The sequence below is a fragment of the Melanerpes formicivorus genome, unplaced genomic scaffold (assembly GCF_026170545.1).
Source record: "Melanerpes formicivorus ecotype bairdi unplaced genomic scaffold, bMelFor1.0.p_v2 SCAF_1, whole genome shotgun sequence".
Classification (NCBI taxonomy): Eukaryota; Metazoa; Chordata; class Aves; order Piciformes; family Picidae; genus Melanerpes; species Melanerpes formicivorus.
Genome location: NW_027142353.1, coordinates 38,581,810 through 38,599,140, shown reverse-complemented (window position 1 = coordinate 38,599,140; position 17,331 = coordinate 38,581,810). Strand labels below are relative to the sequence as shown.

The following is a 17,331-nucleotide window of genomic DNA, read 5'->3' as shown; positions in this document are numbered from 1 at the left end:
TTATAGTGGATCAGGAAAGTATTTCACACATCAGTTCCTAGTCCACTGTACCAGCACTGCAAGAGCAACAGAAGAACATCCTGGCCAAGTGGAGGCAAACCAAGTGGTCAAGGACGGGCAACTGACTTCTGACAAAACAGCCTGCCCCCCACATCAGGACTTGTTCCCTCAAAAAAAGAGAGGAGGGTAATTGTTGTTGGTGATTCCCTCCTGGGGGGAACAGAGGGCCCCATATGTTGGCCAGATCCTTCCCACAGGGAAGTCTGCTGACTCCCTGGGGCCCGGGTCAGGGATGTTACCAGAAGGCTGCCTAGTCTGGTACAGCCCTCTGATTACTATACCTCAATAGTTATGCAGTTAGGGAGCAAGGATCAGAGGTCCCAAGGCAATCAAAAAGGACTTCAAGGCTCTGGGAGAACTGGTTGAGGGGTCAGGGGCACAGGTAATTTTTTCATCAATACCCTTACTTGCAGGAAGGAATACTGAAAGGAACAGGTCAGCAGCTGTAATTAACAAGTGGCTCAAAGGCTGGTGCTACCAAAAGAATTTTGGTTTTTTTAATCTTGGGGAACTTTCTAAGGCACCAGGTCAGCTAGCAACAGATGGAGTACACCTGTCCCAGAGGGGGAGAAAGATCTTAGCACATGGGAATGGCCTATCCCCCAAAGGGAAAAAGGTTCTAGGAAGGGAGTTGGCAGGTTTGCTTGACAGGGCTTTAAACTAGATTCAAAGGGGGAAGGGGCTGAAACCAGTCCCCCCAGATAGGAGTCTGGGGGTGGTAAGCTGGAGTCAGAGGTGAAACCAGCAGCTCAGCTAAAGTGCATGTTCACTAATGCACAAATCTTGGGTAACAAACAAGAGGAGTTGGAAGCCCTGTTACAGCAGGAAAGCTGTGATGTAGTTGCCATCACAGAAATGTGGTGGGATGACTCACATGATTGGAGTACTGTAATTGATGGCTACAGGCTCTTAAGGAGAGACAGGTGAGGGAGAAGGGGTGGAGGGGTGGCCCTGTACATCAGGGAGGCTCTAGATGCCATGGAACTAGAGATCAAAGATGATCAGGTTGAGTGCCCGTGGGTGAAAATTAGTGGGAAGACCAACAAGGCAGACATCCTGGTTGGAGTCTGTTATAGACCACCCAACCAAGATGAAGAAGTTGATGAATTATCCTATAGGCAGCTAGAGGCTGTCTCAAGATCACCAGACCTTGTCCTCATGGGCGATTTTAACCTTCCTGATATCTGGTGGGAACTTAACACAGCAGAGAGGAGGCAGTCTAGGAGGTTCTTAGAGTGTATCAAGGATAGCTTCTTATCCCAGTTGTTGCGTGAGCCTACCAGGGGTAAGGCTCTGCTTGACCTTCTTTGTACCAATACAGAAGGGCTGGTGGGAGATGTGGTGGTTGGAGGCTGTTGGGGGTCCAGTGACCATGAAATAATTGAGTTTTCATTATGCACTCAAGCTAAGAGAGACAGCAACAAAGCCTCTACTCTGCACTTCCAGCGGGAAGACTTGAGGAACTTAAGGTTACTTAAGGAACTAACTCAGAAGGTACCTTGGGAAACAGCCCTTAAATACAAAGTGGTCCAGGAGGGCTGCACCAACTTCAAGAAAGAAATCTTGAAGGCACAGGAGCAGGCTGTGCCAATGTGCTGGAAGATGAGCCACCAGGGCAGACGTCCAGCCTGGTTGGGCAACAAACTTCTGGGTAAATTAAGGGATAAAAAGAGGGTGTATCATCTTTGGAAGGAAGGTGAGGTAACACATGGCATGTCTAAGGATGTTGCTAGGTCATGCAGGAAAAAATTTAAAAGAGCCAAAAGCCCATTTAGATCTTAGACTAGCAACTGCTGTGAGAAAAATAAAAAAATCCTTCTACAAATGTATTAATGGCAAGAAGAGGGGCAGGAACAACTTCCACTCCTTGGTGGACATGGAGGGGAACATAGTAACAAAAGATGAGGAAAAGGCAGAGGCACTTAACACCTTCTTTGCCTCAAATTTTAACAGCAGGATAGGTTGTCTTCCAGACAACTGGCCTCCTGAGCTGGCAGATGGAGTCAGGGAGCAGTATAGTTCCCCTGTGATACAGGAGGAAGTAGTTAGAGACCTGCTTAGCCTCTTGGATCCCCACAAGTCCATGGGACTGGATGGGATCCATCCTAGAGTGCTGAGAGAGCTAGCACATGAGCTGGCCAAGCTGCTCTCCATCATTTTTCAACAGTCCTGGCTCACTGGAGAGGTCCCAGAAGACTGAAAACTGGCCAATATGATCCCCAGCCACAAGAAGGGCCGGTTGGATGAGCCAGGGAATTAGACCCATCAGCCTGACCTCAGTACCAGACAAGATTATGGAACAGGTCGTCTTGAGTGCAATCACACAGCACTTACAGGATGGCCAAGGGATCAGGCCCAGCCAGCATGGATTTAGGAAGGGCAGGTCCTGCCTGACCAACCTGATCTCCTTCTATGAGCAGGTGACCCGCCTGGTGGATGTGGGAAAGGCTGCAGATGTAGTCTGCCTGGACTTCAGCAAGGCCTTTGATACCACCCCTCACAGCAAACTCCTGGCCAAGCTGTCAGCCCATGGCCTCACAGCAGCACTCTGCACTGGGTTAGGAACTGGCTGGAGGGCCAAGCCCAGAAAGCGGTGGTGAATGGTGCCACATCAAGCTGGCAGCCAGTCACTAGTGGTGTCCCCAAGGGATCAGTGCTGGGCCCCATGCTCTTTAATATCTTTATCAATGACCTGGATGAGAGCATTGAATCCATCGTCAGTAAGTTTGCAGATGACACCAAGCTGGGGGCAGGTGTTGATCTGTTAGAGGGTAGGAGAGCTCTGCAGAGGGACCGCGACAGGCTGGACAGATGGGCAGAGTCCAACAGCATGGGATTTAACATATCCAGGTGCCAGGTTCTACACATTGGCCACAACAACTCCATGCAGTGGTACAGGCTGGGGTCAGAGTGGCTGGAGAGTGGCCAGGCAGAGAGGGACCTGGGGGTACTGGTTGATGGTAGGCTGAACATGAGCCTGCAGAGGGCCCAGGCAGCCAGGAGGGCCAATGACATCCTGTATCAGGAACAGTGTGGCCAGCAGGAGCAGGGAAGTCATTGTGCCCCTGTACTCAGCACTGGTTAGGCCACACCTTGAGTACTGTGTCAAGTTCTGGGCCCCTTAGTTTAGGAAGGATGTTGACTTGCTGGAACATGTCCAGAGAAGGGCAACAAAATTGGTGAGGAGTTTGGCACACAAGCCCTATGAGGAGAGGCTGGGGTTGCTTAGCCTGGAGAAGAGGAGGCTCAGGGGAGACCTTATTGCTCTCTACAACTACCTGAAGGGAGGTTGTAGACAGGTGGCGGTTGGGCTCTTCTTCCAGGCAACCAGCACCAGAACAAGAGGACACAGTCTCAGGCTGCGACAGGGGAGGTTTAGGCTGGATGTTAGGAAGAAGTTCTTCACAGAAAGAGTGATTGCCCATTGGAATGGGCTGCCCAAGGAGGTGGTGGATTCACCATCACTGGAGATGTTTAGGGAGAGACTTGATGGGGTGCTTGGTGCCATGGTTTAGTTGATTAGATAGTGTTGGATGACAGGTTGGACTCAATGATCTCAAAGGTCTTTTCCAACCTGGTTAATTCAATTCTATTCTAAAATTCTGAAATTTGATGATAATTGGTGAATCCTGGTCTGACACAAAATCAGGAGATATAAAATATAGGATTACATGCTCCAGGTCTGGTACACATAGCAGAAACAAAAGTGAATAGCTGGTGAGGGAGCATGGACATCAAAATATGGAATGATAAAAATTCACAGAATCATGGGGTTATTTGTGTTAAAAGAGACCTTTAAATGTCATCTTGTCCAACCCACTTGCAGTGAGCAAGGATCTCTTTAGATCTGATTGCACAAAGACCCATCCTTGTGATTTTAAAGTGCCTATCTGCAGACATATTAATTGCCTATCACATATAAGCCTGCCTACTGCATAGGAAGCACTACCTCTTGATTCTAAATTTCTAACAGGGCACTGAAATGAGATAAGCAAAAAATCATTCCAAGATAATTAATTTATTACTCTTGTCTCTACCCACTAATTCACATTACAAATCTACACAAAGTCTTCAAAGTTCAAAAGGAAATTTGTTATATTTGTTGCCCATAAAATACATTGTATAATTTCCTATCAGCAGTCTAGTTTGGACAAAAGTAGTGTTATTTCAGGGTTCCCAAACCTGACCTTGAAAATAGCATAATTAAATCCTGAACAATGCTTAACTGCTTATGCAGACCTCAGGCTACTCAAGGAAAGTTCTTTACATTCTCTCTGCTCAGAATCCATAAAGAGGTTGATATGAGCAATTTAAATCTTATAGTAAAGTACACCTGCTTTTGATTGCAGTTCTCAAAGACCTCACTACACCTCCTCATAGATCTTGCTCACATTCTCATATCTTAAAATATAAAGGACAAAAAAGGCAGGAATAATATCATGTATCATAAATTAGAAAAAGATATTTCAAATTCTATAGCTCTTTCTAGTGCTCTTATACCAAGACAGCATCATATAAATCACCTACACTTGCCAAGAAGTAGGAAAATTGAAAGCCTGACAAGAATGCAAAATAAAAGTCTGAGAATTTTTAATAGATTACTCACTCTATTCAAAAAAGCAACATAAAACCAAACAACAGAATTTTTCTCTTTGCCTGAGCAGAACTCAGCTTTCACACAAGCACTAGTATGGAAAACTACTAATATAGATGTTCTTACTTCCATTAGAAAATAAAGCATTTTGATGAGACCAGTTAGCTAAAGAGCAAGCAGATTTTACCAAATGAGATTGAGAGCCTCTCTATTTGAACAAAGAAACAGAATTTTCTTATTTCTGCCATGCTTTCCTTTTTTCCTTTTTTTTGTCCTTTATATCCTCAAGTAAGATACTCAGTGAAGTCCATCAAATGCTGTTGTCTTAGATCCTTGAAATGTGCATGCAAGAGGCACGTTCCATTACCGTATTTAAATTGCTAAGCATTCATGTGTTCATCACAGGCTTCTTTGCATACTCAGAGCATAAGTAACAGCAGCTACATACATGTGTAATTAAAACTATCCTGGAAAAGGGTAAAAGCCAACATAAGAAAAATGACTAAAAAGGAAGTTTTCAACATGAGTTTGTAAAGTTGTGTGCTTTATGGTTACACAAAACACACACTTCTAAATGTTTTCCATCTGAACCAATTTTTTTGTAGACATTTCATCTACACACACTAGTGTAGCTGTCTGACAACCAAACACAAAAATATAAGCTTATTCTCCACCATCCAACAGGCTGAAGTGCAAGCAACACTCTTTAAATTACTCTAGGCTTATAATGAGTTTTTCTTTGCTCTTTGAAATATACTATTTTTAAACTGAGTACAGTCTGTATTGTGTGCAATAATGGTGTGTGAAGACAAAGCTCTGTAACATCATCTGGAAATATTTGAAGCAAACACACTAAGTTTCTGAAACTCCAAGTTTATGATTAAATCCTGCTGAGTAAATCACTTAAGCAAATGTTTGACTTCAATTTCACCGACTAAGGCTCCTAACACATTGCAAACAAATACCACTGAGATTCTAAAAACTCAGAGAAACGCTTACCACTCATCATGCATTTCCTCAAGAATCAATGTATTTTCAGATCTAATAATGTAAAAATAATTTACTTTCATGTATTCAGATTGTGCAAGTTCTTTCAGCATCTCTAGGATTCTAAGGGCTTTATAAGCAATGAGTAAACAATGAGTTTCAAATCAAGATCAAAACCAACTTCTGTTACTTTTTATAGACTGATTTCTGATGGACTCCATCAATTTCTTTGGAAGGCCGTGGTTCTTCTTACTTTGCCTACTAATTGTGCCAATCTCTTTCAAAAAGTTAAACTTAATACTGTAAATGGTATTAGTTAGCATATTACCTTGCCATTGCTCCCTGGCCCGTGAATGAGCTTGTCTGGGACTCAGATACATGCCTTCCCTCCACAGAGATGACTCTCTGCAGTTCTGAAGAGGCATCCTCACACAGTGAATGGGTTCTGCAAAATCAAATTTCTTTTTTTAAGAACTCCATACAGTCTCCAGCAGACACCTCCTCATCTGATTTTTTCCACCACATCAGAAAACAATGCAGCAAACTGTCCTTGTCCTACTAAAATGGCATATGTTTTGTAATAAAACACAGAGCTAAGTACATACTGCTACTTTTCTGAAGCCATCCAATACCACATGAAGTCAGTGAAGGCTCTGCCATCTATTCCTGCAAGCTCAGAAGCTGATCCCTGACTGGTCAATACTATTCTGGTGTGCAGATACACAATTACGGGAAGCATGCTTTCTACTTTAACACCTCCAGTAAGGCATCATCAGCTTTCCTTCAACATGGAGCTCATCCACAGGGGCCTTTATAGTGACTGCCCACTGCTTTTTTCAGTACTGTCCTTCTAGACATTGTTTGGGCTTACCAGTCAATTTTCTACCAGTGTGGTTCCTATTTATGTCTCAAAGCAAATACACATCTCATTTTGTCATCATTCTTGCTTGATCTGAAATGGAAAAGTGATTATACGGTTGTTAGCCCTGAGCAGCATCACTGCTGTTCTTACTGGCCTGTTGCCACCAGTTTCACTACTCCAGGCCTAATGCTGCTCACTTCATAACTGTAACTTCACCTACTGTATAGCAAAACAGGCTGCAGATCTTCAGGGCTGCTCTGGCAGCAATGAGATGAGGCACCTCAGTCTACTGCCACACATGGAAAACACCACAACAGCCCAGGCGCACACAACTGCAGACAGTAGTTATGCCATTAAGCTCACTGTGGATTTTTTTTGCCAGACTCCTAGGTTTTTCTCTGCTTTTTACTCTTGATATTTACTTCTACAAGACTCTGAGACACTGATTAAGGATTACTTTTTTCCCCTTTTGTAATGCAAACAAGAACTCTCACATCAGTGTTAATGTGGACTGCCAGGAAAACATTGATACTTTGAGTATCTTCACAAGACTTGGCAACATCCATGAGCAGCCCAATTTTGTGTGTGCTCACAGCTGAGAAAATGGCTAACAGAAAGCTAACATTTTATTATTTCTACACAACATAACTGTTATGGTTTGGAGCTGGTAGCTTAGCTAATGTTTTAATTATAAACAAGAATGGGAAAACTTCAAAGACTTTGAGTAGAAAAATAGTAAAAGGTAAATAAAATTAGCCATTGGATACAAAAGAGTAACAACTGATTTGTCTATATCATTCCATTTGTCTGCTGACTAGGATAAAGCTCGCTGCACCAACCATCCTGCTCTTCTCACTTCTTCTCTTCTGTGGCTTGCATGGCTTGCTCCATTATCTCCCTTTCCTGACCTTCTGCTGGCTCAATATTCTGTCTGTGAGGTGACAGGAAGGAAATAAAGGCAGGAGGTTTTGACAGTGGTCCCCCTGGACCATACATGGGGGTGATTCTGTACAAGGGGATCTTTGTATTTGTTTTTTTCTGAATTGTAAATATATTTTGTACACATTCATCGCATTTTATCCCTCTAGATTTTAGTTTACCTTTCTGTAAATATAACTTTAATTTTGCTTTCTGAGTTTCAAGTTTTTCTTTTTGGTAATTTACTCTGAGGGTAAATTCCAATTAGTTGGGGGGTAATTTCAACCCACCACAAAACCATACCAGAAAGGACAGGTCCTGATACTCCACAGAATTCTCAACTCATTCACTGTTTTCTACATCTCTTCTAATGAGAGATCCATAGACACTAATAGACACTGCTTAGTATTGGAAAACTTTTATTACTTAGTTTATGTTGTGGGTGCTGAGAATATTGTAGATGCCAAAGCTAATATGGCCTCTTGGGGAGAATGAACAAACAGAAATCCATTATGGATGACTAGCTACAGGGAGCCTACATTCAGCTCAAGAAGTCTCCCAAGCTCAGTGCTGGGACAGTACCAGAGAGAAGTACATTGTAGATACTTGCAGTTTGCTGCCTTCCCCCACCCCCACCGCCTTTTCCTGAAGCATCTACCTACAAACCCGCTGCAGAAAGGATACTGGACTTGTCAGTCTTCTAGACTGAACTACTATGGCTCACAGTAAGCCATTTTATTCCTTTTTACAGATAAAAACATGTTCTGTGTTATCTTAGACAGCAACAATTTCTAATATTGCTACTTCTGTTCTTACTTACTCATTATTACTGGTTTTAAAGAAGGCTATCAGATCAGTCAGACATGACCTCCCCTTGGTGAATCCATGTTCACTACTTCTAATAACCTTCACTTCCTCCACATGCTTGGACATGACACCCAGAACAAGCTGTTCCATCATCTTTCGAGGTGTGGAGGTAAGGCTGACTGGCCTGTTGTTTCCTGGGTCTTCCTTCTTGCCCTTTTAGAGGCTATGGTAAGACTGGCTTTCCTGCAGTCCTCAGGCACCTCGCCTGTTCAAAGATGATGTAAAGCGACTCAGCAATAACTTCTGTCAGGTGTCACAGCACTCACAGGTACATCCCATTAGGACCCATGGACTTGTGGGTATCCAGTTTATTTAACTGATCACTAATTTGATCCTCCTCAATTAAGGGAAACTCTGCCTTCCTCCAGGCTTCTTCTGTTGTCTCCCAAGTCAGGCACTCCTGACTCCTGGGGGCTGACCTGAGCAGTAAAGACTGAAGCAAAGGCATCATTCAGTAACTCCAGCTTCTTAGCATCTTCTGTCACCATGGCACTTGCCATGGACAGCAGTCCTAGTTTTTCCTTGTTTTCCTTTTGTCTCTGATATACTTGAAAAAAAACGATTCCTGTTGACCTTGATGTTCCTAGCCAGGTTCAGTCCCATGAAGGCCTTGGATTTCCTCATTTCACCCCACCCTTCCCAAGTGGTTAGTCCCTTCTTCCATGTACTGCAAAATTCCTTTTTCCACTTGAGCTCAACTATCCAGGTCCAGATTTCCTCTCTTAGAGATACTGATCCTGAGCTTGGCAGAAGTGGTACTTGAATACCAAACAGCTCTCTTGAGCCCTGCTCCCACCACCACTTCCAGAGCCCTAACCCACAAGACTTCTCTAAGCAGTTTCTTGAAGAGGGCAAATTTAGCCCCCACAGTTTTACTTCCACAAAGGTAGCACTGTCACCATATCTTAGAGAAAATTCACTGATGCTGACATTTCTTCATGCCTCTTCTGTGCTCTTTATAGAGCCAATTTATTCCCATGCTTTCAAGGTACCTAGCAGAGTAAGGTCTGAGAAGGATATTTACATCAGCACCTGCTCTGTACTTGTCCCTTGCCTTGATTTAATGCAGCTCTAAATTTGCACAAAGATCTTCAAGCAAACTCCAAAAGTCCATTTGCACTTAAAATACATGCAAATAATTCAGAATTTTCATTTAGTAGTAATTATTTTGAAGTTATGATCATCTAAAGTGAAGCCCTTCTGAGTAACGTCAATGAGCCAGACTTCAAGAGTGGAATTTGGCAGTGACCTGCTTTTAATATAAGCTGAATATCTAATTTCCCATTTGTCCTGAAGGGTGAAACCCCAAAACCTGCCCTAACCCAGACAACGGGCTAAGCACCTGTGAATGTGCTAACCTTGACACTTCCTGGGGTCCAGATAAACAGGTAGCATGTGTGATTAACTTTGTGACACAGCTGTGAACTGTGTATGCCCCTGGCCATGTTTGGATATGCCCCATTCTATAGGTCCAGTTATCAGGGTTCTGTGTTACCAAAGGGCATTAATTGTCTTGGGACAGTATTTAAACCAGCCAAGAAGTTAGGCAACTTGCCTTGTTCTCAGCCAGCAAGCAACACGAGTCAAATACTGCCAGAGTAGCAGCTGAGGGCCTGCTTACCACAAAGAGACAAGAGCCAAATGCTGCCCAAGTAGCAGCTGAAGAACCTGCTCTAGCGGACTAACAGCTTCACCCAGGCCTTGCATCTGGACCAAGACAGAAAGGGGAAAACTCTTAAGAGAATTGAATCCCAGAAGCAGCTACAGCCCAGTTGTGGTGGTTCAGGTTGGGTGCCCCCTGCTGCGACCACATGAGACACACCTCCAGTGTCCCGAAGGGTCCAGCCCAGTGGGTGGGCACGGGAAGCCAGGTGTTTCACCTCATAATGCCCTGCTCCCTTATAAGACATCAGCGGGGGGTCCTGCACTCTCTCTTTCTTCCCTTACCGCTACCTGGTAATGGGGGAAGCCATCTTGCGGCCTCTTGGGCCTCACTAGGCCCAAGGCCGGGGGGGTGGGCAGCATAAAGAGCCCGGGGGGGTTTGGCTGCACCCTCAGGTGGGGGCGATGCCTTTGGGTATGCTTTGGGATCTCTCTTTTGTCACTGTGCTTATGGTTCTCTGTAAAATTTTCACTGCTTTTCCATTTAAACTTTCCACCACTTTTGCAATCCGTTTGTCTGAGTCTCATTTTCGCCTGTGATAGGAGGATCAGCCTTTTCAACCTACCACACCAGTGACAGAGCACACAAGAGAAAGGCCCCCTAGACCTCTCTGAGCCGTGGGCAAGCTCCAGACTGTGAACTGGACATGACAAAAGAAAGGCCCCTTAGCCCTCCCGGAGCCAAGGACTGCTCGCATTATAGCCAGAGTATCTGGGAAGATACTGGGCAGAGGATCAAGCCATGAGTCCCCAGCTAACCTGCCATGGAATCCCATTTGTGGGAAAACTGCAGATCACAAAACCTGTATTTCCAATTTGAATCACTGTGTTGGAGGTTCTGTGCTTGAATAATTTAACTGTCTTTATATGTGGAATGTAATACCCACAACTAAATAGAACCTGAAAATATACTGTGTAAATAAGTTACAACAGTGTTTGAAAATACCACTGCCCAAGATATTAAATTATAAACTATATAAAAATATACATATCATTACACCATTATAGTGAATTGCTATCTTAGGGCTTGATTCAGTTCCCTCAGTTGTGGTCTAGTACCACTTGGAATACCTCAAAATACTTTCTCTGACCTGTCCAAAACACAGAGGTCTCATGTCACATCCACTAGCCCCAGCTAAATGCTTCAGATGCTCTATGGTATCTCAAATAACTTGAAACGTCTATGTTATGGAACTAAAGAGCTCTCATAAACAGCCAAATGAGCCTGAAGAGCTATTCAACTTCAGTGTTAAGATGAACAGATCCCTAGACTCCACTGTCTATTAGTACTGATTACATCTCCACTGATAACAGCAGGAATTTAATATACCTACTCACATAACAACAGTGAAATCCAGATGTCTACAAGGCACAACTGAATCCTACTTCACACTTTAAGATAGCCAACCTCTGTCTATAAATGAATGTGCTGCCTATTTGACCTCCTTCTATACAGAGGTTGGATCTTAAAAATGAAGACTCATTTATTATTTTTGGTTTTGCTGATTTTTGTTTCAACAAAATGGACCAACTTTATAGCATGCTACACTGTAAGAATATGGGCACATGAATCACCTACTAGAGCACAGCTGAGAATGACAGTTTAAAGAACAGAAGCTTTCTGTTAACTGTTGAGGTGAATGCTTTTCCTTGATAATACTTTACTCCACATCAGAAAAGCACTTAAGCACATCTTTTGCATCAAGCATAAATTTAACACCCATTGACTTTAGTAAGAACTAAGCAATATGCTTATACTTGCTTTGTTGAACTAGAGCCAACAGGAGCTGAAGGAATATTAAGACAAAGAAGAAATGCTGCTACTCTAGAAAACCTGTGGGTTTTTTTTCTAATGTCTATAGCTGTGTAGAAAAAAGAGCTAAAATTTTGGATAGGTATTGTATACACTTATTAGCAATCACTTCAGCAATCCATAAACCTTAAATGTGAGATGTCTTTTACAGAGTGAGACTTATCTTTTTAGTCCTCTATAAACATCTCTAATTGTTACTAGTAACAGCAAGCTTTCTCTAAAATAAATGTCTCTTCAAGACCACCAGGATAAGGTGGAATTCGTATTTCAGCCCCTCTATCTGTCATAAGCAAGCCACTGTCCTCTGAAACTGCAGATGACTGCAGTTATTCTACATTTAAACCTTTATAATCACACTCTCACAGCCATGCCAGTAACTCCATTCTGTGAGCTGCCAATCACTGATATCCTCCATAATAAGGACATTAACAAAAGGAAAGGATGAGACTAATTTCTATCTGTTTTCTCTGTTTCTGAGGTACCACTGTAAATGGAGACAAAGGTACACAGCTCTTGCAATTCTCCTTAAGGAGACCACAGGGTAATATAACTAAGACAAGCAAGCCATTCTGTGCAGAATAAAAGCAGCTCCATTTTCAGAAGTGTAGGTACATCTACATGACAGAAAGTATCACATGAGCAATCAGAGGGAAAAAAAAAAAGGCAATTCAAATAGGACAGGGATCACAATCACGCTAAATGCTAGGGGCATGTAATCCCAAAAGTATCATAACACAGGCAGTCCTATCAACCCAGCAGGATTTTGAGTCTGGGTACACATTTGAACAGCAAGTGACAGTTTGACAAAGTCCTTGTAGTGGGGTAGTAAACGACTGAGAAATCAAAAGGAAAACATTTTTTTTCCACCCTGTACAGGTGCTGTGGATCATCAGACACTTTCCTGCAAGCCCAGCAGGATTCGTCCAGACTAGACAAATGTCTGTTACTGTGTAAAAATGCAAGTGCAAGCTTAATGGCATATTTTAAATTGCCAGTTCAAAACTATCAAAACCAAGAAAGGTGAATGAAAAAGAAATATTACAGGTCCAGCATACAATGAAAGACTCTGAAAATCTAGTATGAAAATGCTGATATTCTTTATGCATTACAAATGTTCCTTATTAGAGGAACATGGCAATTTACAGAGGCTACATTTTAAAGAAAACTTCAGAGGCTTTTCACTGCATGGCACCAGGAGGACTTCTTTTTCTTTGTACCCTGCTGTCCACATGGTGACTCGAGAAAGAGGTTTCTCCTTAATGAGTTGGTGTAATTCCCACAGATGTAAAAATGACCTTCATTCCTAAGGTACTATAGGTTATGGTTCCAAAACAGCAAGCCATGACAACCTTCCTGCTGCTGTCTCTTCTGTACTTTAGGTAGACATTGTTATGTCATTTACCTCAGTTATGTGCCCTGAGCCAATAATATCACAATGTAACACTGACAATGCAGAGCTAGAGATTATGATGAGAGGAATACATTACCTGATATAGCCATTTTCAATCCTTTCAATATCTTCATCAGTAGTTCTGACAGACAATCTGTGCATACTAGGGTAGGAATGTTGGGTGTTGATTTTTGCCATTTTGCTTTACATATCAACATCTACATGACAGCTGAAACAGAAGGGAAAAAATATTTGTGAATTATGTGAAAGAAACATGCTCATTACTTAAAAAGAGTGATTTATTAAAGCAATATATGAGTAAAAAGCAAATTAATCAATTTGAAGAATAGCCAGTAGATATTTACACACACAATATGATACCTGTTTCTTGATTCATTTGCACCATGTAGAAAAAAAAAAGTGCTATTAAAAGCTTAATAAAGAAAATTCATCATGACCAATGAAACAGGGTACATGACACTATATTCTTTTTAGTCTTTGGGCTTTCTGGATACCTACATTTTCATACCTATTATTTGTAATGAAATTGTACTTAAAATCCCATTCAAAGGATACAGTTAGAAAGCCAGACATAAAAAAAGCTAGGTAATACATGTGCTAGGACAGCCCATTCCACTTGAAGTTGATCCTCTTGTGTTAATATAACCTGTTTTATTCTTGTTTTCCACTCTGAAAATGCATATTTACCAACAGGTAATTAACAAAATGTATCCCTTGGTTTAGTATGTGCTATGCATTAATCCTGTATTGTCCAAACTCTTCACTAAACACATACTAGGGTTTTTTCTACCATTATTTCTATATATCATTTTTATTACCCTGCCTCAAGACAAGCTCTGTTAAGATAATTTAGCAGTCCAGTTCCTACAAGATTTAGAACACTGACCTAAACTGCTTTTCAGATTGGGCCTTTAAGGCCTTACCAGAGTCACATCACATCTATCACCTGCAAAACATGTTTTAAGACAAGTGTCTTAAAAAGGAGCAACTGAAAGCCTTTCACTAAAAGCTCTGAATTTTCAATGTTTTTAATTGTGAAGATACATTCATAAACTTTTTTTGAGATATGACTAGAATTAAATTCTCTCAGGATCATTCAACTACCTCAGACCTTTTTCGCTTCTCATCCTCTATCTCTTTGACCATACAACATTCAGCTTTAGCATCAAATGAAATACAGATCTTAACAGAAACTAGCATTCTGCCCTGAATTATTCCTGAAGCAAAGCTCACAACCCATGATTAGATCTATGTTATGTACCTGCTTCCTTAAAAAAAAAGGAAGGCTGGGGAAGGACTTCTCAGGATCTCAGGTAGTGATAGGACTAGGGGGAATGGAATGAAGCTGGAGGTGGGGAGATTCAGGCTAGATGTGAGGAGGAGGTTCTTCACCATGAGAGTGGTGAAACCCTGGAACGTGTTGTCCAGGGAGGTGGTCGAGGCCCCGTCCCTGGGGGTGTTTAAGAGCAGGCTGGATGAGCCTCTGTCCAGCCTGATCTAGTGTGGGGTGTCCCTGCCCATGGCAGGGGGGTTGGAACTAGATGATCCTTGTGGTCCCTTCCAACCCTGAATGAAACTATGAAACTATGACTTACCCTTCCTTCAACTCTCAGAACATTAAAGGTAATCATATACAACATTTTAAATTATTTAATATATTTTAAAATACAACATAGATTAAACTTGATTCTTCCATGGAGAAATAATGACATTAAGTCTACAAATAGCCCTTGGGCATTATTTAGCAACTGAAAACCTAATTAGTATTTCCCATTACTAATTGTGTCTCAACACAGGTCAATGTATAACTGTATGTCTCCTTAAAATGAGCCCTGTAGATACAGTCTGAGTAAAGTTTTACTGATGAAAAGATAGGTATTTCTATCACACACTGGTATTAAAAAAAAAAAAAAAAGCCAGACCTTTCAACCTACTCTTAGATTTGAATGTTCACTCAAGAACTAATTCTTGAAGTACAGATAATTTATGCTAAAAGCAGAGCTACATATAAAAATGTTAACTGGAACAGTCTCACAGTCTCTATTCAAAAAACACCATCAAACTGTTTAAGACTATGTTAACGTATACCATTATAAATATAAAATAGTATTTCCTTTAAAATTACTCAGCCTTTGCTAGACAAACATTGTTATTAATAAATTAGCCAGTCAAATGAATACATTTTAAAATAGGTAAGATGCTAAAAATATCTCTTCTCTAGGAAGATTTTCCATAAATCATTTTTAAATTACCATTACTGCTTCTACTACACACAGAGTTAGATGATACACAATAATGCTTTAGTTATTAGAACATCTATTTTGCTGTAAACAGTATTAAGGTAACTCCCATTTCTCATATTTGAACACAATTCAAATTCTGCTGTTACTGATTTCTTCAAAATTTCATATTACCAAAATCCACAAAAGTAGCCTACAAATTACAGTCTGTCTCGCTGCCAAGAGTTGAAGTTACAACAGGAGGCTATGAGTCAGTAAGCAGGGTGTCACAACCACTTTACTTCAAAACAGAGCAGCATGCTTCCTGATGAGAAATTACATACACACAGAAAGTAAGGCACAGTACCAAAATCTTTCTATTAATAGTTGCTCATGCTACCTATTTCATTTTCACTGCTTTGAGCTATACTCTCACAAAATACCACTTTAAGAGTAAAGTGGCATGATCTGCTTGAATTTTACTGCTCTGTATAGACCCTGCTCTCCTTTAAAGCTCAGCCAAATAATTTTATTGTTCTCTAAAATATTAAAACTCATCACATTGGAGAAGGGAGGGAATGATGGAGAGAGGGAGTTGTAACTCTTCCAATAACAATGCCATATATGCTCCACCCATGTAACCCCTGTTAAGCTTCTCCTTTATTCTAGTTTGTGGTCCTAAAAGCTTTATAATGGGAAAAGAAGAATGATTCATAAAACAGGTAACAAAGCCTTGACTTTTTTCTAAGGCCGTATTTCCATCACAGAGTTAGTACCAAGTTAAGACCTTGCTAATTTTGCCACACTATGCAACAATAATGCTCTTTTCAGTTCCACTGATTCACAGATGGATGTCTATCTACAACAGCTCTTAAAACAGGGTTCACTTGGTTTGTAATCTCCAACAAAATAAGGAACTCTGTTAAAAAGATACATTGATTCTGAACCTGAATAATGCCTTTCTACATTTCAAACACTGTAGATGTGATGTATGGCTTCTCCAAATGTTAGTCATCTCCTGAAATTAAGTATTACTAGTCTGGAGTTAGACACTACTAATAGATACTGGAATTTCATATTCCAAATCTCCTGGAACAGTTTAAGTATGCCAGTGAAGCATGGAATAGAGGAAATGGTTGTGTACCTTATTTAGACTTCCAAAAGCTATACCACTAAAGAAACAAAATTAAGTCACAGGATATGAAACCAAACACTATTTTGGATTAAAAACTAGCTTCTTAGAAGACACAAAACAAGAATGGGATTCATCATTCATGGTCACCACAGCAAAAGTTTAAGAACAATATTCCTCAGGGTTCCATAGGAAAAACTCTCATTAATGATGCTGATAAAAAGAAGGAACACTGAGATATGAACATTTCAAGATAGCAAGATAAAAAAAAGAGGGGTGCAAGGAACTTGAGTCTGACCCACATCAACTAGATCTATTTCTCAATTTGATGTCAACTGATGTGCAATATAGGTAAATCAGTGAAAAGCATGTGAACTACTGCCTTACATGCACCCAAATTAAACATATGCTCTCAGAATGGGAAACTGAACACTCTATATGTGCAGCTCAGTGAAACACTCTTGCTCAGTGCAGGGAAGGTTTGCTGACACAATAACTAATGATGTACGCATGGAAAGTGCTAATGACAAAACAAACAAACAAAACCCACTAAAACTGTTCCATGAAACAACAGTGTGGGCTTAACAGGAATACTATCAGTCCTTATAATAAACAAAGATTCTGAAGAATAAAAGTATGTCAAGAATGGTTAAGGACATAGAAAAAACAAAAAGTGAAAGAGAAATGGGGCTTGGTCATCCTAGAAAAGTACAGAAGAAGCAGCTATAAAATAAAAAAAATTGAGCTCATTTCATAGCCCTTACAATGATTTTAGCTGTAAAATCCAACTTCAATACAGAGCGTGG

General features: G+C 41.1%; 1 protein-coding gene across 4 annotated transcripts in view; it reads right to left on the bottom strand.

Annotated features, from left to right (window-relative positions):
* The window catches only part of CNGA3 (cyclic nucleotide gated channel subunit alpha 3), a 41,052-nt gene that overhangs the window by 14,658 nt on the left and 9,063 nt on the right, over positions 1-17,331 (bottom strand). For all 4 annotated transcript variants that reach the window (XM_068140462.1, XM_068140485.1, XM_068140480.1 and 1 more), the window contains exons 2-3: positions 13,251-13,382; positions 5,970-6,086 (exon numbers count right to left, since the gene is read on the bottom strand). In XM_068140462.1, the coding sequence (XP_067996563.1) occupies positions 5,970-6,086; positions 13,251-13,351 (218 nt within the window). In that variant the 5' untranslated portion in view covers positions 13,352-13,382. The remainder of the gene's footprint in view (positions 1-5,969; positions 6,087-13,250; positions 13,383-17,331) is intronic.